At 43.1% G+C, this 24,194-nt stretch overlaps 1 protein-coding gene across 4 annotated transcripts in view; it reads right to left on the bottom strand.

The window, feature by feature from the left end:
• LOC134343457 (protein FAM184B-like) overlaps positions 1–24,194 on the bottom strand; it is a 223,521-nt gene that overhangs the window by 111,427 nt on the left and 87,900 nt on the right. Inside the window, exon 1 of one of the 4 annotated variants that reach the window (XM_063042168.1) lies at positions 6,586–6,727. The exons of the other annotated variants lie outside the window; for them this stretch is intronic. Coding sequence (XP_062898238.1) covers positions 6,586–6,609 — 24 coding nt within the window. The 5' untranslated portion in view covers positions 6,610–6,727. Of the gene's footprint in view, positions 1–6,585; positions 6,728–24,194 lie in introns of those variants that run through there. 4 annotated transcript variants of the gene reach the window in all.

Raw genomic sequence — 24,194 nt, 5'->3', positions numbered from 1 at the left:
GCCACCTCCAACGGGATCCCACCACTAAGCACATCTTTTCCTCCCCTCCTCTCTCTGCTTTCCACAGGGATTGCTCCCTACGCGACTCCCTTGTCCATTCATCCCCCCCATCCCTCCCCACTGATCTCCCTCCTGGCACTTATACTTGTAAGCAGAACAAGTGCTACACATGCCCTTACACTTCCTCCTTCAGTACCATTCAGGGCCCCAGACAGTCCTTCCAGGTGAGGCGACACTTCACCTGTGAGTCGGCTGGGGTGATATACTGTGTCCGGTGCTCCCGATGCGGCCTTCTATATATTGGCGAGACCCGACGCAGGCTGGGAGGTCGTTTCATTGAACACCTACGGTCTCTCTGCCAGAGAAAGCAAGATCTCCCAGTGGCCACACATTTTAATTCTACGTCCTATTCCCATTCTGATATGTCTATCCACGGCCTCCTCTACAGTCAAGATGAAGCCACACTCAGGTTGGAGAAACAACACCTTATATTCCGTCAGGGTAGCCTCCAACCTGATGGCATGAACATTGACTTTTCTAACTTGCGCTAATGCCCCACCTCCCCCTCGTACCCCATCCGTTATTTATTTATCTTTTATTATTATATATATTTTTTCGTTCTCTCTTTTTTCTCCCTCTGTCCTTCTCACTGTACTCCTTGCCCATCCTCTGGGCTTCCCCCCTTCCCCTTTTCTTTCTCCCTAAGCCTCCTGTCCCATGATCCTCTCATATCCCTTTTGCCAATCAACTGTCCAGCTCTTGGCTCCATCCTTCCCCCTCCCGTCTTCTCCTATCATTTTGGATCTCCCCCTCCTCCTCCCACTTTCAAATCTCTTAGTATCTCTTCTTTCAGTTAGTCCTGACGAAGGGTCTCTGCCTGAAACGTCGACTGTACCTCTTCCTATAGATGCTGCCTGGCCTGCTGCGTTCACCAGCAATTTTTATGTGTGTTGCAGGAGATGAGTTATACAGCTCTCGTTACATGCACATGCAGGTCAACTCTTTGAGTGATTATGCAGAAAGTTTGAAGTTAATAACTCTTCTTAATGACACCCCCCCCCATGATACTGAAATTTTGTGAGGGTCCCAAGGAGGATTCACAAATACAAGAAACAAGAGATTCTGTAGATGCTGGAAATCTTGAGCAACACACACAAAATGCTGGAGGAACTGAATGGGTCAGGCAACACTATGGAGGAAAATGGATAGTCGACATTTTGGGCTCCGAGTCTTGATGAAGGGTCTCAGCCCAAAACACTGACTGTCCATTTCCCTTCATAGAGGCTACCTGACCTGTTAAGTTCCTCCAGAATTTCATGAGTATGTTGCTTACAAATAGAATTTGTCTTGTTCAATTTCTCAGTTGCTATGATTTGATTCAGAAATTGCTACTAATGTGATTTACTCTGGGTAAAATCATTTAACAATAGAGTAGAGCTGAAAATAAAATGCTGATCAAGCTATTTTTGGGTACTTGTTCTTCACCATTCGGTTAGCATTATTATAAATTACCTTCTCCAATTATGAAAGAGACCAGAGCACAAAGTAATTCGTGTTTATGCATAGTGAAAAGTCTTCTAAAGGCCTCAAACCAAAAGAAGGATCCTTACTCTAGATCACCTCCAGTGTGTGGTTGAGTTCTGCATAGTTCAAGCAGAAAACCTTTACTCTCCTGAATTCTCCAGTGCTGGTGAGGAACAAAGCAGGCATGCACCTAAGTGCTAGACTTCATATCACAAGCAGTTTTAACTGTACACTTCTAACATTGTCAACATATTTCTCATTGATGGAACTCAAGGAAAGGTGTACAAATTCCTGAGTAAAACAATGAGAGGACCAGAGGTTCTAGAGATCCTTGCTAATGTTGTGATATCATGGAAACTCTTGGTCCCCTGGTTTAATCCACTCCATGTGATATTGATTGAATGCAGTGGACACGACCTTTCGATTGGGCTGCAGAACTGTTATTTTTCTTGTAGTTTAACTTTGTTATGCTTGATTGTATTTTTATATAAACACCCATATACATGCAAGTTTTTCAGTGGTTAGCTACTGGAACTTCAATGGATTCAGTGGTCTGGTAAAAGAAAACAAGACCACCTCAGTTTGCTCTCTTTCCCCCCTCACCATGCTTCTCCCTTTGTTCTTGCAACACTTAATAAAACGATCATAAGCAACAAGTTTAATGCCTCAGTCTTAGCTTCCAAATGCACCAGGATGCAACACAAACTAACCTGTGGACTCACAGCAAAAGCTTGGCTGTGTTGATAATATATCTGTCCTGTGAAAAAAAGATGCTCTTTTGAGTAAGCAAGACAAGGCGCACTTGCCATTGAACATAGTGGAAAGTTGGCCAAGCCTTACTTGTCCAGAAAGCTGGGAAAACGCAACCTACTCACTTTCAGCCCTATCATCCTAATGGAAAGAGACACTGACAGCAGAATCAAACATTATTTACTCTCCAAAACCCACTCAGATATTCAGCAACTAGTGACTCAATTCTAGCCCTCACAGAGCCCTCATTTAAATTCCAGAAGTCAGGGAAAAGGTACTGCCTTAGCATCCATACACTATGCCCTTCAGCTGAGTGTGGCAACAAAAAACTCAACTAGAATTGGAGACCAGGAGGAAACTGCCAGTGGCTGATGGTATATGTGGCACAATGGGCAATGGTTGATGAATGCCAGCTCCGTCAGCACCTGCTGCAAGAATTCCCTGGGGCAATAATTTAAGCACTACTATCTTCAGCTGCTTCATATCAATTATTTTCCTGCCCAATTTAAAGTGTGTGTTTGTGAGGGAGGGGTTGCTGGGGTGGTCATAATTGTAGTGCTTATCTTGACATGCCCATCAACATGGACAACAATCAAGCCTAAGCCCGAAGTCAACAAGTTAATTTTGTGCCACACAATTGCAACACTTATCAAGAGGGAGAACCCAGCCATCACCCCTAAATATCGTACAGTATTACCATGTCCACCAGCTTAAAGTTCTGGGATCATTGTTGCCCAGAAACAAAGATTTTGCCTTCTAAAAAAAGAGGCTGGAATTATGCAACAAGTCACTCACTTTCCTGTTCAAAACTTCCAGCATCTACAAGACTAACGTTAGGATGATGATGACATCGACTCAGGCCAGATAGGCCAGCATTGGGCATTTTCATGCCTTACAGGGCACAGAATGAGACTGTGTAGCTCGCCACTCCTCACACAGACATTTTGCAGTCTAGTATTTTTCGAGGTCGAGTTGCAAGCCTCAGCACTCAACCCGGCACGGACGGAAAGCGTACTCGGGAACGGACTGACTGGATTTGAACCCGGGAACCTCCGTTCCACAGTCTGGCGCTGATGTCACTGCGCCACCAGCTGACCAACATTAAGAGTATAATCAAATTCTCTCCATTTACTTGAAGTTGAAACAATGCTCAAGAATCTCAGCACTATTCACAACAAAGCAATGCACTTCACTGAGACGTAATCCACTGATTTAACTATCCGGTCCTTTCACCGCTGGTATTTCACAGCTGAAATGTGTAGCACATACAGAAACTCAATTAAGACTTCATTAGCTGTACTCAACCATTAGAATATCCTAACCGGCTCATCACTTCTGATTTCTCTGTTAATAACCAACCTCACAACAATCATGGTCTGAACCCAGCACAGAAATTCCCTGTGTCATCAGAACTGGCAAAGAGAAAAAAAACAACCTTAGACCAGTCATTCTCAGTTCGAATGAAGGGTCTCAGAACCAATATGTTGTGGCAAGTATTTGGTCCATGATGATGAAGAAGAAGAGCTCATTTATCTCAACTGCCATTTTTTATTGCGACAAGCACAGTAACAGAGTGCCATCGCTCAGTGAGAACCAACTCAATCACATACAGATGGGGAGGCCATTATTAAACACCGAGGTTACAGTCAGGGTGACCACAAACACACAAGCAAACAACTGTATAACCTGAGGTAATACGTAACAATAAATTAACTTGAACATCTCACCAGAATTCCACAAACACATTTTAAAACAAGAACAATAAGTAGCACTGGCCACTAGGAATGCAGTGGGTGAGCTGTTGACCACGCCCATGGAGCACCATAATATTAACCATTTCTCTTCCCAAAGATATTGGAGATATTATCTGATCTACTGATATTTTCCCCAGCATTATTTATTTTTATTTCAGATTTGTAGCATCTGATTTTTTAAAATCCTTTTTAGTAATTTCAGTTTTTAACCTACCTGCCCACTCAAATATTTTGCTTTCAATTTATTTCACCAGATATGTTATGTTATTCATCCTTATTAAAACTGACCTTCCCTAAGTGTGCGCTTGTGGAAGATTCTGTGCATTGTCTTGAAGAATATATGTTCTACCTCACACTTTTCCCTTCCCCAATATATATAGGCATCCGTTAGTCTCATGAGATCATGGATTTGCGCCTTGAAAGGTTTCCAGGGCGCAGGCCTGGGCAAGGTTGTATGGAAGACCAGCAGTTGCCCATGCTGCAAGTCTCCCCTCTCCACACCACCGATGTTGTCCAAGGGAAGGCATTAGGACCCATACAGCTTGGCACTGGTGTCGTCACAGAACAATGTGTGGTTAAGTTCCTTACTCAAGGACACACACGCTGCCTCAGCCAAGGCTCAAACTAGTGACCTTCAAATCACTAGACGAACACCTAAACCACTTCCCCAATAACAGGTAGACTAAATACTTGGTTATTTGTCCATTGCTGTCTGTGGGGTTATAAAAGGTCTGCACAAGTTATCATTGAGTCACCCAGCACTGAAACAAGGCAAGGACAGTCTCTATCCCACAGTAAGAAGACCTTGAATTGGACCTCTAGCACGATAAAGATCAGCTTTTGATCTCTTCATCTACCTCATCATTGCCCTTGCACTTGATGTGACTACCAATACTGCAATTTCATTGTAAACATAAAACTATATTCTGTATTCTGTTATTGCTTTTCTTTTTGTACTACCTCAATGTACTGATGTTTGCAATGATCTGTCTGGATGGCATGCAAAACAAAGTTTTGTATTGCAACAAACCAATTTTCAAATTGCCTATGTCCTTTCCACACTAATCCTGTTCACCCACATTAGGCTGGTAGCCTTCAAGTGCTTAGAATTTTAAATAATTATGAGAGTATCTGCCTCCACCACCCCTCAGGCTAAGCATTCTGGATTTCAACCACTCTCTGTAAGAAAAAAATTCCCCTTCAAATCTGTGACCTCTCATCTTAACTTTGTAGGCTCTTGTCTTTGATACTTTCACCATGGAAAAAATTACCATCTACCATCGAACTACTATCCTTCTCATAATTTTAAATACCTCCATCAGGTCTCCCTTGACTCTCTTCTGCTTCATGGAAAATAAAATCCGTTTTTTAAGTCTCTCCTTATAACCATAATTAGCTCCAGTCCAGTCAACATCCTGATGAATCTCCTCTGCACCTCTTTCAGCTGTCTATCATGTTTGTTCAAGTAAGTCACAGTGACTTAGTAGTAATTAATTATGCAAGTTCATTCTTTCTTCCGTTGTGATTATAAAGCCAGTTGATTTCTACATTTAGTACTGTATTATTATGTAGCAACTCACATGTGAAACAATAGAAGAGGATATGTCCTAACATCTTTGTACATTCTCCCCTTACCTTTCCCCCAGATTCAAAGATTTTTTTATGTATACATCCTGAAATCTTTGTACTTGTTTCCATCTCAATAGAGAACGTAATTTTAGAAATTCTTAAAGTTCTAAAAGAGTGTCATAATGTAATTAAAGCAAGCAGCAATATTTTCAATTGTTAAATATACTTTCTTTGCAGACTGCTTACACCATCTGGATCTTAATTCCTGACAGATGGTCAGGAAGGAGATGTTTTAATGACTTATTGAAACTATTCCAGAACTATCTGACAGGAGGTGAGATTCAAGCAAGATTCCATCTACTTGTCCTGAAGAGAAATGATCCACGAAATTTGGCTCTTGGGATTTAATATAGTTAAAATCTTTTTTAAAAAGAAAGATCATCATTTGCTAAGAGCAATAAAAGTAGTGGTGCGCAAAATGCCCTTTACCTGCTGATAGAATCCAGACCTTCAAGGGCAGCATATAGTCTGGAAAAACATCCAAAGCCATCAATCACATCCCGAATTATCAGCGACACTCACTAAATTATATTTGTGATTATTATATTAGATGATATTTTTGGTTGCTGTCTGAGAAAAGGAACAGAATAATAAAAAAAATGCAAACTCAAACATTCAGTAAAGCAACTGTTGGAGTACTGTTCTATTCTCACATCTAACTATGTGCCAGATATAGGAAAGCTTACTCAACCTGTCATCAGAAAATGAGTGCCACTGGATTCCTGATCACTAGCTACTGTCTGCGATAAAGTAGACTAGACTGTTGCTAACGTGGCATCTTTTGCTTTAAAATTAGCATGCCTGTATATCAGATTTAAGCCAAAAAATTAACATATAATGCTATCTTATCTTATTCTATAGACCGATATCAATCCTTCCACAGGATGAATATCTACATGGCATGCACAGTGTCAAGTCTTATAATTACCGTTCTTGCAAATCTCGGTGACATTATCCTCACTGCACAACGAAGCACACCTGAGGACTCTGCATTAGCAAACTGATGGTTTGCGGAAATATCTTGAAATACTTCTGTGAATACGTGCTTAGTCCCTGCACAGGGATCTCAGTAAAAGTGTGTAGTCTAGCGATTATTGCACTGTTCTCAGAATCTCAAAACTGGATTTCAAATGAAGGCAAGAAAATAACCTCATTGAAGCAGATCTATTAATTTTGTTGGTTAACACCAGAAGAATTGATCATGAGAACTACTGGATTGTCCTCAAAACTCAAATGGAAGAAGACATTCCTTCTCCTCCTACCCTCATGTTACCTGGTTCAGTGCCTTCTGTGATGGATTTTAGCCCCCAAAACAGCTAAAGATAGAAATTTTGTACCAATGATCCAAGAACAAGCAAAATAAACTCACTAGCTTTTGCAATATTGTTAATTAACTTGATACGTCAAAAGGCCTAATTCTGCTCATAAATATATTATTATTCAGTTTGTTTTATCAACACCAACTTAACTGCATTTGAGGGGCGACTGCGCAAGCGCGTGGACGTCAGTGAGTTAGACCAGCATGAAGAGTTTAAAAGGAGACAGCTTTACAGAGCAGGCAAACAGAGTAGAGGCAGACAGCGTAGGAGGGCTTTGGCTCAACAGGGCTTCGGCGATAACAGGACAAGGCGAAGTAGGTTACCTGTGAAGAATAGAAACAGGAAGTATGCCTGTGAGGCCGGTGTTCTGTACTGGGTGTCAGATGTGGGAAGACCCGGAGACTCCCAGCCTCCCAGCCGGCTACATCTGCATCAGGTGCGTTGAGGTGCAGCTCCTTAGGGACTGGGTTAGGGAACTGGAGCTGCAGCTCGATGACCTTCATCTGGTCAGGGAAAGTGAGGAGGTGATACTATAGAGAGGAGCTATAGGCAAGTAGTCACACTGGGACCTCTAGAGACAGATAAGTGGGGAACAGTCAGGAGACCAAAGGGCAAGAGGCAGATACTAGAGAGTACCCCTGTGGCTGTCCCTCTTAACAATAAGTACTCCTGTTTGAGTACTGTTGGGAAGAGACGGAGCAAGGGCAGCTGGCTCACAAATAGAGAAAGCTTGGAAACAGTGCGAGAGGGAGGATAGGCAGGTGATAGAGAAGGATGCGCTCAGACTGATAGTTTGAGATGTGTCTATTTTAATGCAAGAAGCATCATGAACAAAGCAGATGAACTTAGAGCGTGAATCAGTACTTGGAGCTATGACGTTGAGGCCATTACAGAGACTTGGATGGCTCAGAGGCAGGAATGGCTACTTAGAGTGCCAGGCTTTAGATGTTTCAGAAAGGACAGGGAGGGAGGCAAAAGAGGTGGCGACGTGGCACTGCTGATCAGAGATAGTGTCATGGCTGCAGAAAAGGAGGAAGTCATGAAGGGATTGTCTACTGAGTCTCTGTGGGTGGAAATTAGAAACAGGAAGGGGTCAATAACTCTACTGGGTGTTTTTCATAGACTACCCAACAGTAACAGGGAATTTGAGGAGCAGATAGTGAGACAGATTCTGGAAAGGTGTAATAATAACAGGGTTGTCGTGGTGGGAGATTTTAATTTCCCAAATATTGACTGGCACCTACCTAAAGCAAGGGGTTTAGATGGGGTGGAGTTTGTTAGGTGTGTTCAGGAAGGTTTCCTGACACAATATGTAGACAAGCCTACAAGAGGAGAGGCTGTACTTGATCTGGTATTGGGAAATGAACCTGGTCAGGTGTCAGGTCTCTCAGTGGGGGCGCATTTTGGAGATAGTGATCACAATTCTATCTCCTTTACCATAACATTGGAGAGGGATAGGAACAGAAAAGTCAGGAAAGCATTTAATTGGAGTAGCGGAACTATGAGGTTATCGGGCAGGAAGCTGGAAGCATAAATTGGGAACAGATGTTCTCAGGGAAATGTACGGCAGAAATGTGGCAAATGTTCTGGGGATATTCACGGACTAGAATGTCATCAGTGATGTCAAATGTTCACGGACTAGAAGAGCTGAGGTGGCTTGTTTCTGTGCTGTAATTGTTATATGGTTACATGGTTATATGGTTATATTTACATGGAGTTCTGCAAAGGTATGTTCCAATGAGACAGGGAAAGGATGGTAGGGTACAGGAACCATGGTGTACAAAGGCTGTTGAAAATCTAGTCAAGAAGAAAAGAAAATATTACAAAAGGTTCAAAAATACTAGGTAATGTTAGAGATCTAGAAGATTATAAGCCAGCAGGAAGGAACTTAAGAATGAAATTAGGAAGAGCCAGAAGGAGCTATGAGAAGGCTTTGACGAGTAGGATTAAGGAAACCAAGGCATTCTATAAGTATGTGAAGGGCAAGAGGATAAAACATGAGAGAATAGGACCAATCAAGTGTAACAGTGGAAAAGTGTGTATGGAACTGGAGGAGATAGCAGAGATATTTGATGAATTCTTTGCTTCTGTATTCATTATGGAAAAGGATCTCGGTGATTGTAGGGATGACTTACAGAGAACTGAAAAGCTTGAGCAATATAGACATTAAGAAAGAGGATGTGCTGGAGCTTTTGGAAAGCATCAATTTGGATAAGTCTCCGGGACCAGATGAGATGTACCCCAGGCTACTGTGGGAGGCGAGGGTGGAAATTGCTGAGCCTCTGGCGATGACCTTTGCATCATCAATGGAGACGGGAGAGGTTCTGGAGGAGTGGAGAGTTGCAGGTGTTGTTCCCTTATTCAAGAAAGGGAGTAGAGATAGCCCAGGAAATTATAGACCAGTGAGTCTTACATCAGTGGTTGGTAAGTTGATGGAACACATCCTGAGAGGCAGGATTTATGAACATTTGGAGAGGCATAATATGATTAGGAATAGTCAGCATGGCTTTGTCAAAGGCAGGTTGTGCCTTATGAGCCTGATCAATTTTTTTGAGGATGTGACTAAACACATTGATGAAGGTAGAACAGTAGATGTAGTGTATATGGATTTCAGCAAGGCATTTGATAAGGTACCCCATGCAAGGCTTATTGAGAAAGTAAGGAGGCATGGGATCCAAGGGGACATTGCTTTGTGGATCCAGAATTGGCTTGCTCCCTGAAGGAAAAGAGTGGTTGTAGATGGGTCATATTGTGCACGGAGGTCGGTGACCAGTGGTGTGCCTCAGGGATCTGTTCTGGGACTCCTTCTCTTCGTGATTTTTATAAATAACCTGGATGAGGAAGTGGAGGGATGGGTTAGTAAATTTGCTGATGACACAAAGTTTGGGGGTGTTGTGGATAGTGTGGAGGGCTGTCAGAGGTACAGCGGGACATCGATAGGATGCAAAATTGGGCTGAGAAGTGGCAGAAGGAGTTCAACCCAGATAAGTGTGAGGTGATTCATTTTGGTTGGTCAAATATGATGGCAGAATATAGTATTAATGGTAAGACTCTTCACAGTGTGGAGGATCAGAGGGATGTTGGAGTCCAAGTCCATAGGACGCTCAAAGCAGCTGCACAGGTTGACTCTGTCGTTAAGAAGGCATACGGTGCATTGGCCTTCATCAACCACAGGAATGAGTTTAAGAGCCGAGAGGTAATGTTACAGCTATATAGGACCCTGGTCAGACCCCACTCGGAGTACTGTGCTCAGTTCTGGTCACCTCACTACAGGAAGGATGTGGAAACTATAGAAAGGGTGCAGAGGTGATTTACAAGGATGTTGCCTGGATTGGGGAGCATGCCTTACGAGTATAGGTTGAGCGAATTTGGCTTTTCTCCTTGGAGTGGCGGAGGATGACAGGTGACCTGATAGAGGTGTATAAGATGATGAGAAGCATTGATTGTGTGGATAGTCAGAGGCTTTTTCCCAGGGCCGAAATGGCTAGCACGAGAGGGCACAGTTTTAAGGTGCTTGGAAGTAGGTACAGAGGAAATATCAGGGGTAAGTTTTTACGCAGAGAATGGTGAGTACATGGAACGGGCTGCCGGCAACTGTGGTGGAGGGAGATGCGATAGGGTCTTTTAAGAGACTCTTGGATATGTACATGGAGCTTAGAAAAACAGAGGGCTATGGGTAACCCTAGGTAATTTCTAAGTAAGTACATGTTCAGCACAGCATTGTGGGCCGAAGAGCCTGTATTGTGCTGTATGTTTTCTATGTTTCTATGACACATCAGTCCATGCCCTCCTCTACTGCTGTGGTGAGGCCATACTCAGGTTGGAGGAGCAACACCTTATATTCCATCTGGGTAGCCTCCAACCTGATGGCATGAACATTGACTTCTCTAACTTCCGTTAATGGCCCCCTCCTCTCCTTCACCATTCCCCCTTCCCATTTCCCTCTCTTATTACCTGCCCATGCCCATCACCTCCCTCTGGTGCTCCTCCCCCTTCCCTTTCTTCCACGGCCTTCTGTCTTCCTATCAGATTCCCCCTTCTCCAGCCCTTTATCTCTTTCACCAATCGACTTCCCAGCTCTTTACCTCTCCCCTCCCGCCTCCTGGTCTCACCTAACACCTACTACTTTGTATTTATTCCTCTTCTCCCCCCACCTTATAACTTTGACTGTCCATCTTTTTTTCCCAGTCCCGATGAAGGGTCTCAACCTGGAACATCGACTGTATACTTTTTTCCGTGGATGCTGCCTGGCCTGCTGAGTTCCTCCAGCATTTTGCGTGTGTTGCTTGGATTTCCGGCATCTGCATTTTTTTTTGTTTGTGATTTTTACTGGATTCAAAGTAATTTGAAAACAGTCCTTTTTGTCATAGGTTTAAAAATGGCCAAGAACATACATCAAAGTTGCTGGTGAACGCAGCAGGCGAAGCAGCATCTATAGGAAGAGGTGCAGTCGAGGTTTCAGGCCGAGACCCTTCGTCAGGAAAATGGCCAAGCAGGTTTGGAGGAGAACCTTCATCAGGTGGTTTTAAGAGAGACAGAAAGGTAACAGGCTCTCCCAGTCCAATGAGTCCAATTATCCCCCCCCATGTGACAAATTAGCCTATTAATCCATACGCCTTTGGAATATGGGAAGAAACTGAAGCACCCTGAGGAAATCCATGCACTCAGAAGGTGAACGTACAAACTTCTTACATACAGCGGTGCAATTGAACCAGGGTCGCTCGTGCTGTGGTAGCATTACACTAACTGCTATTCTACCATGCCACCTCGATTGGCAGTAGATCAAGGAGATGACTCATCAGCACTTTCTCAGGCACAAAGTAAAACGGGCAGTAAATGCTAACCTCTGCAATGATGCTCCAATTGCAGTCTTTTTTTACGTTATATATATATATATTTAAGAAATTTCGAGGTGCCCACTATATAACACATCAGACAGCAAAGCTAAGACAAAGGTACATGAATCAAAAAGTGTAGTTCAAAAAAGTCATCTGAAATCAGTGACTTGAGACTATTTCAGAAAACATGCTGGATTAAAATCACCAACTATTTTTGCCCAGACTGATGTCATGACAGTTTCTCCATTGTGGTTGCAGCAGAAAACAAGAAAACTACAGTGGACGGTCACATCAGAGTATAAACAGTTTAAGAGCCAGATGATTGTGCTTTGTTTAGATACTGGTAAGCTATGCTTGTGGTAAGATACAAACCAATACAACTCAAGACATGTTAAGAATCACTCCATACATTACTAAAAGAAAACATTATCATGTTTTCTGAAATGATAATACATGTCCCAGAAAATGATCAATAATTATTACATTTTACAGCTGACAATGATAAAATTCTGGTCTAAAGAATTCTAATTGTTTTCAGAAACTAGCTTTGGTTTCTGTCAAAGGATATCAGAGGCATTTGAGAACTAGTATTTACCAAAAGAGTAGGTTTTTTGAATGACTTATCTTTCAGAACCAGCAAAATGACTGGCAATATTAGATAAACTGATGAGTAATGGTTCTATTTCTCTGATGATCTTTGACAGCTTCAGTCAAATGCTACTTTGGCAGCTTTTAAATGCTACTGCCTCACAGACCATGCCTGAGATTATGGTTCAATCCTGACCTCAGGCACACTCTGTGAAGAGCTTGATCATTCTCTTTATGATTTATGCTGGTGTCTTCAAGGTCCTCTGTTTTCCTTGTACCCTCCAGAGACGTGCTGGTAGGTGAATTGGTTACTGCATGCACATAATAGCTTAATGGAAGAATCAAAGGGAAGCTCATGGGTGTGTGTCAGACAGAAAAAGTTGCAGGGTACAGAAAATGAGGAGGAGGAATAGGTGTGATGGGATTGCTCCCCTGTGATGGAATTGATCGGCTGAATGGCATCTAGTGTCGCAACAAATATCAGAAATAATTACAAAATAATTTTTGCTAAATACTGTTACCTACTAGAAATTAATTAGAAGCAACAGAAATGTAAAGGAAAACAATCAAGTTACTTATTTATACTTAGTTTTGTTATGCACGTTGGTGACCCCATTGGAATGAGTAGAATTGAGGTCAGGACAGAGAGTCACTTCCTCACATCCCCAGTGACCCAGGTTTGATCTTAGCCTCAGGTGCTGTCTGTGTGGAGTTTCCCTGTTGTCCTGTGACCGAGTGGGTTTCCCCTAGAACAGATATAGAGTCACAGAGCAGGAAAGCAGTGCCTTCAGTCCATGCCAGCTGTCAGGTACAGTACCCACTTACATTGATGCCAATTCACACGAGTTGGGTCACAGGGATCATGTTCATGCTGTACTACTCGTCAAAGTGAGATGCAATGTGCAGCTGAACTCAGGATGTGAAAATCAACGGAGTGCAGGTGCTGAAATAGAAACAGAAAATGCTAGAAACACTTCATCAGGTTAGCAAACATCTCTGGAAAGAGAAACAGAGTTGATGGTTCAAATTAAAGACCCTTCACCAGGTGCTGGCATGTGTGTTCCAGCATTTCTTTGTTTTTTTTATTTCAGGGTAGGACATGTGTGTATCAGCTCTGGACTCAGTGGCAGAACAGGAGGTCAGCTGTGAACACAGGGGATGGAGATGAGCTTACCTGCAAGGAGAATATTAGAAGCAGTTCTCTACATGCAGGATGAAGGACACTTCAGAATCAGATTTGTTATCATGGTCTTATATGACACAACATTTGTACTGTATTGCTGATGCAAAATGGCAATGATATACATAAATCAGAAACAGAATCAGGTTTATTGCCACCAGCATGTGACATGAAGCTTGTTAACTTAGCAGCAGCAGTACAATGCAATACATAATATAGAAGAAAAAAACTCAAAATAAAATAATAATAATAAATAAATAAATTACAGCATATGTATATTGAGCAGATTAAAAATTGTGCAAAAAACAGAAATACTATACATTAAAAAAGTGAGGTAGTGTCCAAGGGTTCAATGTCCATTTAGGAATCGGATGGCAGAGGGGAAGAAGCTGTTCCTGAATTGCTGAGTGTGTGTCTTCACTCTTCTGTACCTCCTTCCTGATGGCAACAGTGAGAAAAGGGCATGCCCTGGGTGCTGGTGGTCCTTAATAATGGATGCTGCCTTTCCGAGACACTGCTCCTTGAAGATGTCCTGGGTACTTTGTAGGCTAGTACCCAAGATGGAGCTGACTAAATTTACAACCTTCTGCAGTTTCTTTTGGTCCTGTGCAGTGGCCCCCCACCCCCATACCAGACAGTGATGCAGCCTGTCAGAATGCTCTCCACGATACATCTATAGAAGCTTTTGAGTGTATTTGTTGACATTCCAAATCTCTTCAAACTCCTAATGAAGTATAGCCACTGTTGTGCCTTCTTTATAACTCCATCAATATACTGGGACCAGGTTAGATCCTCAGAGATCTTGACACCCAGGAACTTGAAACTGCTCACTCTCTCCACTTCTGATCCCTCTATTAGGATTGGTATGCGTTCCTTCACCTTACCCTCTAGAAGTCCACAATCAGTTCTTTCATCTTACTGATGTTGAATACCAGGTAGTTGCTTGGCATCACTCCACTAGTTTGCATATCTCGCTCCTGTACGCCCTCTCATTACCACCTGAGATTCTACCAACAATGGTTGTATCGTCAGCAAATTTATAGATGGTATTTGAGCAATGCCTAGCCACACAAACTACTATAAATTACAAAATAAATAAATAGTGCATAAAAAAGGAATAAAAACAATTCAGAAATCTTTTGGCAGAGGGGAAGAAGCTGTTTCTGAATAGTTGAGTGTGGGTCTTTAAGCCCCCTATACTTCCTCTTGATGGTGGTGACACATAGAGGCCATGGTGAGGGTCCTTAGTGATGATGCCAGCTTCTTGAGACATCCTTGATGATGGGGATGGTTGTGCACATGACAGAGCTGCCTGAGTCTACAGTACACTGCGACCTGTGTATTGGAAGCTCAGTAGCAGGCTGTGTCCAGTCACACTGCTCTCCACTTTCAGAGGCCCCGGATTAGAAGCTTGTTGATTAATACTAACAGGATGGTGGTATTGATCGCTGAGCAATAATCAATAAACAGCAACCTGCCATGTGTTTGCTGCTCTCTTGATGCTTCAGAGCAAAGTGGAAAGCCTGTGAGATTACATCTGCTGTAGACCTTTTGCAGCAGGAGTTGAATTGTCGTGGGTCCAGGTCCTTTCTCCAGCAGGAGTTAATTCTTGTCATAACCAACCTGTCGAAGAACTTCTTTACAGTAGATATGAGTGCCACTGGTCAATAGTTGCAGAGGCTCCCGACTGTGCTCTTCCTGGGCAGCAGTGTAACTGCTGTCATTTTGAAACAGATGGGAACCTAAGACCACAGCAGCAAGAGGATGAAGATGCCCTATAACGCTCCAGTCATTTGGTCAGCTCAGGTTGTCAGCATCCGCCCGGGTACACCAATGGGGCCTGGTACCTTGCAAGGGCTGATTTTTGCCCATCAATGGAATGACTCAGCTGACTCACCCATTCTGTGATACTATTTTCTTGACTCCAGATGTTAAATATAATACATACATAAATGCACTATTTAAGTCACAGTCTTCAAAACTTTAATAATTAAGGTGAGTCCTGAATGCCCTCACTGATCAATACATAAAATGCCACTATTCAAATAAGGGGGCTAGCTCCAGTCTGCACACAGCAAGTCAGGTTTAACCCTCATGGTTAAAACTGTTCACTTGAACACTTACCTCATAGCTACAGTGAGACCTTGCTCTGTGAAATTACACTCTCACACGTTCCTGTAATGCAGCTGAATTGACATACACTATGACACTTTTGTTTAGAACACTCTTTGATGTATTTGGGCAAGACACTGTACAAGGAGTTTGTAGGAATTAAAAATAATATTCCTGTTGAAAATGAAACATAATATTTCAAACTGCACGTGTCAATGTTTAGCATTGAGAAGTGAAGGTAATTGGAAAGCAATACACATAGAATAACATATGATTTAAATAATTAAGAGACATAAGGGTGAGATGCAGTGATCATTGCAAAGCCTTGTTTATAAAATGGTTATGTCTAGAAAATATTCATTCTATGCTATGTAGTCTCCTGAAAGGGCAGGGGAAGGGGAACGTTGACTCAGACCTTGAGGCCTCCATTGGGCGTTTTCATGCCTTACAAGGCGCAGATTGGAAGTCTGTGTGGGGCACCACTCCTCACACAGACAGTAGAGCAATGTGTGGTTAAGTGCCTTGCTCAAGGACACAAACACGCTGCCACAACTGAGGCTCGAACTAGCGACCTTCAGATCACTAGATGAACGCCTTAACCACTTGACCACATGCCCACAAAGGGCAATTGCCCCAATAAAAGCAGCAGTTGCAAGACTGAAAAGGAAGAATTTGAATAAAGTTCATCAAGCCAAAGAAATACAAGAACTAAGGGAAAAAAAAATAAAGAATTTTCACTGATTGCAATTATCTCCAGAAAGACAGCTGCAATTGAGAGAAGATGTCAAATAAATAGAAATTTCAGGGAGCATTTATCAGAAACAAAATTTACTGTAAAAGGAGATTTTATCTTTCACACAGTAGTAAAGTTCAGTGAAGTCCTGGTGCTAGACTGAATTTGGATAATTTTCTGGAATATAATGCATGAGTTCTGGCTAGGAATAGGTTACATTAGATTTATTGATGAATATCAGTTCAGAATTATTTCATTAGCATTTTGCAAATGATGGCCATAATTGAGAAAGTAAGGGAAGTCACAAATTTTAAAGGAATTCTATTGCAGTCGAATGCACCTAACGTGATCTCATAGCTATTTGTGAGTGTTTGCTGTGTTGAAGGGAAAATATGTTACGTATTATATGTTACATTTAGAAACAATGCAGATGACTCAAAGTCATTTTCTGCTGCAACACAAAACTGGTTCCTAACCACCTAAATGCGGAAGCTACGATTTTGGGGTTAATCAGCAAATGTTTTAAGAGACATTATCAAACTAGAATAAAAGGTTTACAAAAAGTCACAGTAAAAATGTATAATATTTATACATGAAACAGAGACAGTTGGGGAGGGAGAAATTATGTGCTTATGAATGAGAATAAATAAAAAATATAAAGAAATTAATAGATATGTAGATAGATATAGATACTTCATTGATACCAAAGGAAATTGCAGTGTCACAGTAGCATTACGAGTGCACAGATATACAAATATTAGAAGAGAAGTAAGAAAGAATAAAAAATAGGTTACCTCAAACAGTTTATCAGGAGAGAGTCATCACTTCCCTGGCTATAGGTTGACTCGTTATAGAGCCTAATGGCTGAGGGTAAGAATGACCTCATATATCGCTCTTTGGAGCAGCACAGTTGTCTTAGTCTGTTACTAAAAGTGCTCCTCTGTTCAGCCAAGGTGGCATGCAGAGGGTGAGAAACATTGTCCACAAATGCCAGGATTCTCTGTGGGGTTCTTTGTTCTATCTCAGCCTCTAGTGTATCCAGTTTGACTCCTTTAACAGAGCCAGGCTTTTTAATCAGTTTACTGAGCCTGTTGACATCGCCTGTGTTGATGCCATTGCCCCAGCACACCACCACATAAAAGATTGTTCTGGCGACAACAGACTGGTAGAATGTGTGAAGGAGAGGCCTGCATACTCCAAAGGACCTCAGTCTCCTCAGGAAGTAGAGGTGACTCTGCTTCATACTGCACTTTAAATCTGTTTTATTGTAGAGTACAAAGAAACAGCAGTACAAATTTGGCAAGAATTTATTTGATTTAATATACTTTAAAATGGCAAAAGAGGACACAATGGGAAATACTGATAACTTTCCAAGGCTTGATGGTTTCCACTGCAGAGTATGAAAAGAAAGAGGTGGGAAAATAGCTGATGCATTTAGTCATAATTTTCTGAAGCTTTGTACAGTAAATGGATTGAAAAATTGAAGCTGGCATTCAATTTAAGAAAGGATGTGGGGAGAAATGGACTTGATGGCAATTAGGAACTAGGGAGATGACATTTTTATATGGCAGTAACATTATGATATGATCTAGATGGTACCATTTGAGAGAGAATTGGATATGGCTTTTGAAACTTTCAAAATGGAATTGGACATGTGGATGAAAATGAAGAATGTGTAAGGTTATGGGAAAAGTGCACAGGAACAGAGTATGAAGGAAAACAATTCAGGTACTTGAGGTATTTTCACTTTTCTATTAGATCATGGCTGGTATATATATCAGCTCCATTTGATTCCATTGACCCAGTGCCTTTATCTGATAAATAGCTACCAGCATCAGTCTGGCAATTTTTATTTGTTCAGTTTTAACAGCATTTCCAATTAATCATTTCCCTTTAAGAGAAGTTCCATCAGGTATAAAGGTCAAAGAAAGTAAGCAGGATTTATGAAGTTTGGGTTATTACAAGGAGGTCACTGACGTGATGGACATGGGGATGTTCACTATGTGGACTTCATGGCTTTCGAAAAGAACATTGACAAGCAGCAAACAACAGGAATTCTGCAGATGCTGGAAATTCAAGCAACACACATCAAAGTTGCTGGTGAACGCAGCAGGCCAAGCAGCATCTATAGGAAGAGGCGCAGTCGATGTTTCAGGCCGAGACCCTTCGTCAGGACTAACTGAAGGAAGAGTGAGTAAGGGATTTGAAAGCTGGAGGGGGAGGGGGAGATGCAAAATGATAGGAGAAGACAGGAGGGGGATTTTGATGATTTTAAGTTCCCTGGCCCCCACCGCTTTATTTTCACCATGGATGTCCAGTCCTTATATACTTCCATCCCCCATCAGGAAGGTCTCAAAGCTCTACGCTTCTTTTTGGATTCCAGACCTAATCAGTTCCCCTCTACCACCACTCTGCTCTGTCTAGCGGAATTAGTCCTTACTCTTAATAATTTCTCCTTTTGCTCCTCCCATTTCCTCCAAACTAAAGGTGTAGCTATGGGCACCCGTATGGGTCCTAGCTATGCCTGCCTTTTTGTTGGGTTTGTGGAACAATCTATGTTCTGTGCCTATTCTGGTATCTGTCCCCCACTTTTCCTTCGCTACATCGACGACTGCATTGGTGCTGCTTCCTGCACGCATGCAGAACTCGTTGACTTTATTAACTTTGCCTCCAACTTTCACCCTGCCCTCAAGTTTACCTGGTCCATTTCCGACACCTCCCTCCCCTTTCTAGATCTTTCTGTCTCTGTCTCTGGAGACAGCTTATCCACTGATGTCTACTATAAGCCTACTGACTCTCACAGCTATCTGGACTATTCCTCTTCTCACCCTGTCTCTTGCAAAAACGCCATCCCCTTCTCGCAATTCCTCCGTCTCCGCCGCATCTGCTCTCAGGATGAGGCTTTTCATTCTAGGACGAGGGAGATGTCTTCATTTTTTAAAGAAAGGGGCTTCCCTTCCTCCACTATCAACTCTGCTCTTAAACGCATCTCCCCCATTTCACGTACATCAGCTCTCACTCTATCCTCCCACCACCCCACTAGGAATAGGGTTCCCCTGGTCCTCACCTACCACCCCACCAGCCTCCGGGTCCAACATATTATTCTCCGTAACTTCCGCCACCTCCAACGGGATCCCACCACTAAGCACATCTTTCCCTCCCCCCCTCTCTCTGCATTCCGCAGGGATCGCTCCCTACACAACTCCCTTGTCCATTCATCCCCCCCATCCCTCCCCACTGATCTCCCTCCTGGCACTTATCCGTGTAAGCGGAACAAGTGCTACACATGCCCTTACACTTCCTCCCTTACCACCATTCAGGGCCCCAAACAGTCCTTCCAGGTGAGGCATCACTTCACCTGTGAGTCGACTGGGGTGATATACTGCGTCCGGTGCTCCCGATGTGGCCTTTTATATATTGGTGAGACCCGACGCAGACTGGCAGACCGCTTTGCTGAACATCTACGCTCTGTCCGCCAGAGAAAGCAGGATCTCCCAGTGGCCACAAATTTTAATTCCACATCCCATTCCCATTCTGACATGTCTATCCACGGCCTCCTCTACTGTAAAGATGAAGCCACACTCAGGTTGGAGGAACAACACCTTATATTCCGTCTGGGTAGCCTCCAACCTGATGGCATGAACATTGACTTCTCTAACTTCCGCTAGGCCCCACCTCCCCCTCGTACCCCAGTTGTTACTCATTTTTATGCACACATTCTTTCTCTCACTCTCCTTTTTCTCCCTCTGTCCCTCTGAATATACCTCTTGCCCATCCTCTGGGTCACCCCCCCCCCCGTCTTTCTTCCCGGACCTCCTGTCCCATGATCCTCTCGTATCCCCTTTTTCCTATCACCTGTCCAGCTCTCGGCTCTATCCCTCCCCCTCCTGTCTTCTCCTATCATTTTGCATCTCCCCCTCCCCCTCCAGCTTTCAAATCCCTTACTCACTCTTCCTTCAGTTAGTCCTGACGAAGGGTCTCGGCCTGAAACGTCGACTGCGCCTCTTCCTATAGATGCTGCCTGGCCTGCTGTGTTCACCAGCAACTTTGATGTGTGTTGATTGACAAGCAGCTTTCAATATAAAATGGAATCGAATTCAACCTTCTAATGTGAGTAACTGATTTGGACGTGGGAAAATGAGCACAGACCAATAATAAAGATAATAATTTCAATTGTCATTGTGTGACAAAATATATTAATGTTTCATTATCGACATCAAGTATTTCTGGAAATACATGGCAATTTTAAGCAGGACAACATGGATCATTTAGAATGATGCTGGGCTTAAAAAGTTAAAATAAGAAGACAAATCATATAGTTGTATTCCCCTGAGTTTCCCACTCAAAGTTAAACGAAGGGTTGTTTAAAATACAAAATGGATTAGATAAAATATTTTCAAAGGAATGCCTTTCTTTGGTGGTGTTACCCAGGGAAAAATAAAGGGAAAATAAATGTTCAGATTAAATTCAAATCCAGGACGTAGTGGAGTGAAATAAGGTAAAAAATCTTTCAGTCAGAGTACCGTGGAAATCAGTAACTGTCTTCTTGAGGTGGATAATAGAAATCTTCAAGAACAAGATCAATAAAATGTTGTTAGACGAGGCTCTCAAGACATATATGTATCGAAAGACGGTAAATGAATTTGGAGAATAAATCCCCCAGGTTCTAACTGCATGAATGGCTGGATGGTCTGTCCCCAAAATAAATACTTCTGGTGTGCAAAAACAAGTCAGTTACAGAACTAAGTATAGCAACTAGGGCAGTATTAACAGTGACACATCTGATGAATGTGCATGTTATAAATCACACTGCCTCAACTATTAACAATGTTTCAGCTGAAATAGGTTCTAAGAATTTTTAATGATACAGCAGTTATTATTGAGATGTAAGCTGAAGCAGGGTGTATTTATTTTTACATATCAATCTCTTTTTTAAAAGTATAAATCAGGCTATAATGTCCACAGCTAATGTAATGAAATCCTGGACACAATACTGAGCTGGATGTACATAACCTAAATTAATGGTGGAAGTATAGTGATGTGATTGCATTTGTTCGTATAGTTCTCACATACACTGGAATTATTCATTGCAAATTATTCCTGCCAGTGGTAAAGTGTATCCATAGAGACTAGAATATTTTAGCAACAGCCTTATCTTCAAACCATCATACACATGACTTGTCTTAATCTTATTCTTAAAAATGAGTACCTATCAATGCAAAACCTAAACAAGTAAATCTGAATAAATGCAAGAGCAGGTTGAAAGTCTGTGGATCCATTTAAAGATGGTGCAGCAAATATTCCTTGAGTTGATGACCGCCACAGCTGGCCACCTTTGAATCCCAGGATCTTTCACCAATTTGATGTTGCTATAGGCATCTGTATTACAAGCATTTGCCCATAGTTACAGCAGATCATACTGAAATAAGCCATCTATAAATTTGCTGACAGCATAACTATTGTGGGCAGAACTTCAGACGTTGACAAGGAGGCGTACAGATCAGCTGGTTGAGTGGTGTTGCTGCAACAATGTTGCACTCAACATCAGTAAGACCAAGGAATTGATCGTAGACTACAGGAAGGATACATTGATAGAACATACACCAGTTCTCATCGAGGGATCAGAAATGAAAAGGGTGAACAGTTTCAAGTTCCTGGGTGTCAACATCTCTAAGGATCAATCCTGGGCCCAACATATTGATGCAATTACAAAGAAGGCATGACAACAGCTATATTTCATTCGGAGTTTGAGGTGAACTGGTATGTCACCAAAGACACTCGCAAATTTCTACAGATATACCATGGAGAGCATTCTAACTGGTTGTATCATATTCTGGCACGGAGGGGCCACTGCACAGGATCAGAAAAGGCTGCAGAAAGTTGTGAACTCAATCAGCTCCATCATGGGTACTGCAGCTGCCAAACAATAAATTTCATGACATATGCAGATGATATTAAACCTGACTCTGATTTTGATATCCTGAAAAATGAAAGTAATGCCTCAGGAGAAAGATTGTGCCAGTTTTACATTGTGAAAGGCTAATCACAAGTCAAACAGCAGGATTGACACTTGACCTCAGGGAGCTTTGGGCAAAATTCATCAAGAATGTCCCAGAATTGTCTTAACGTGAGTTGTAATATCAGGGGGAAATGGACGATGTCACCATCTTCTGCTCTGATCCGAGGTCAGTTCGCAGGTTGATTGGCATCTGCGAACAGTTCGAGCTAGCGTCGGGGGCCAGGGTCAACCGCACGAAGAGCGAAGCTATGCTCTTTGGCAACTGGCCCGACCAATCCAGCGTCCCCTTCACCATCAGGTCTAACCACGTGAAGGTGTTGGGGATCTGGTTCGGAGGGGCCGAGGCGTGCAACAAGAACTGGCAGGAACGGACTGCCAAGGTGAAACAGAAACTGGGACTGTGGGGAGGGCGCTCCCTGTCGATAACAGGCAAGAACCTGGTCATCAAGTGTGAGGTGCTCTCAGGGCTGCTGTACTTGGCGCAGGTCTGGCCTGTCCCCCACTCCTGCAGCTCGGAAATCACCCGAGCTGTCTTCAGATTCGTCTGGGGATCCAAGATGGAGCGGGTGAGACGGACTGTCATGCATGAGTCCCTGGACAACGGGGGCAAGAACGTCCCCAATGTCGCCCTCACCCTGATGGCCAGCTTCGTATGTGGCTGCATCAGGTTGTGTGTAGAGCCCAAGTATGTGGGCACCAAGTACCACTATGTGCCCAGGTTCTACTTGTCGCCCTGGCTACGAAGGATGGGTCTGGCCCCACTCCCGTGCAACGCCCCAGTCAGCTGGTCGTTGCCGGCATACCTGTCCTATGTAGCAAAGTTCTTCCAGGAGAACGCCTTTGACCACAGGGCCATCAGGCAGTGGTCGGCACGTAATGTCCTGCAGGCACTGCAGGAGAAGGACGTGATGGACACAGTGGGGTGGTTCCCTGAGCAGACCGTCCAGTTCATCTGGCAAACTGCCTCATCGCCAGATCTCACCAACAGGCACCAAGACCTCGCCTGGCTGGCGGTGAGAGGGGCCCTCCTGTACGCCCGGAACGTCGTCTCCGCACCCCACTGCCCACGGGAGGACTGCAGTGAGGAGGAGTCTGTGATCCACCTCTTTGCACAGTCAGTTCACAAAGAGGGTGTGGAGGAGGATGGATGGGCTAGTGTCACGTTTCATCCCCAGCAGCTGCGTAACAGAGGACTCTCTGATCTACGGGCTGTTCCCAGGGACGCACACGGAGACCAACATCCGGTGCTGCTGGCAGATCATTAACTCGGTGAAAGACGCTCTTTGGTCGGCCGGAAACTTGATGATCTACCAGCACATGGAGATGTCCGTGGGAGAATGCTGCCGACTGGCACATTCTCGGTTGCAGGAGTACGTGCTGAGGGACGCACTGAAACTCGTGCAGCCACCGCAAGGGCCTGGTGGGGAAGGACCACAGTATAGGTTTCTCCACCCGTGGGAGTGGGAGGGGTCGGATGGCGGGGAGTATACCCCTCAACAATGATATGGTAAGCTGAACTACTGGAGTGCCACGTGGGTGGCTATAAATACGGATATGTACTGACTATAATGGAAACGTATGTAAAGGATGGAAAGTTATTGAATGGTTTATTGTATATATTTATTTCTGAATAAAGTATATTTTGAAATTTTAAAAAATCAGGGGGAAATACAAGTAACACCCATTCCTCAGAGTGTAATTTCTTGTGAAACTGCAGAGGAAGAGGAATAACAGATCTGTGTTGTACC

Source organism: Mobula hypostoma, chromosome 3 (assembly GCF_963921235.1).
Source record: "Mobula hypostoma chromosome 3, sMobHyp1.1, whole genome shotgun sequence".
NCBI classification, from domain to species: domain Eukaryota; kingdom Metazoa; phylum Chordata; class Chondrichthyes; order Myliobatiformes; family Myliobatidae; genus Mobula; species Mobula hypostoma.
The sequence above is the reverse complement of the archived record's forward strand: the minus strand, read 5'-3'. Positions and strand labels throughout refer to the sequence as shown.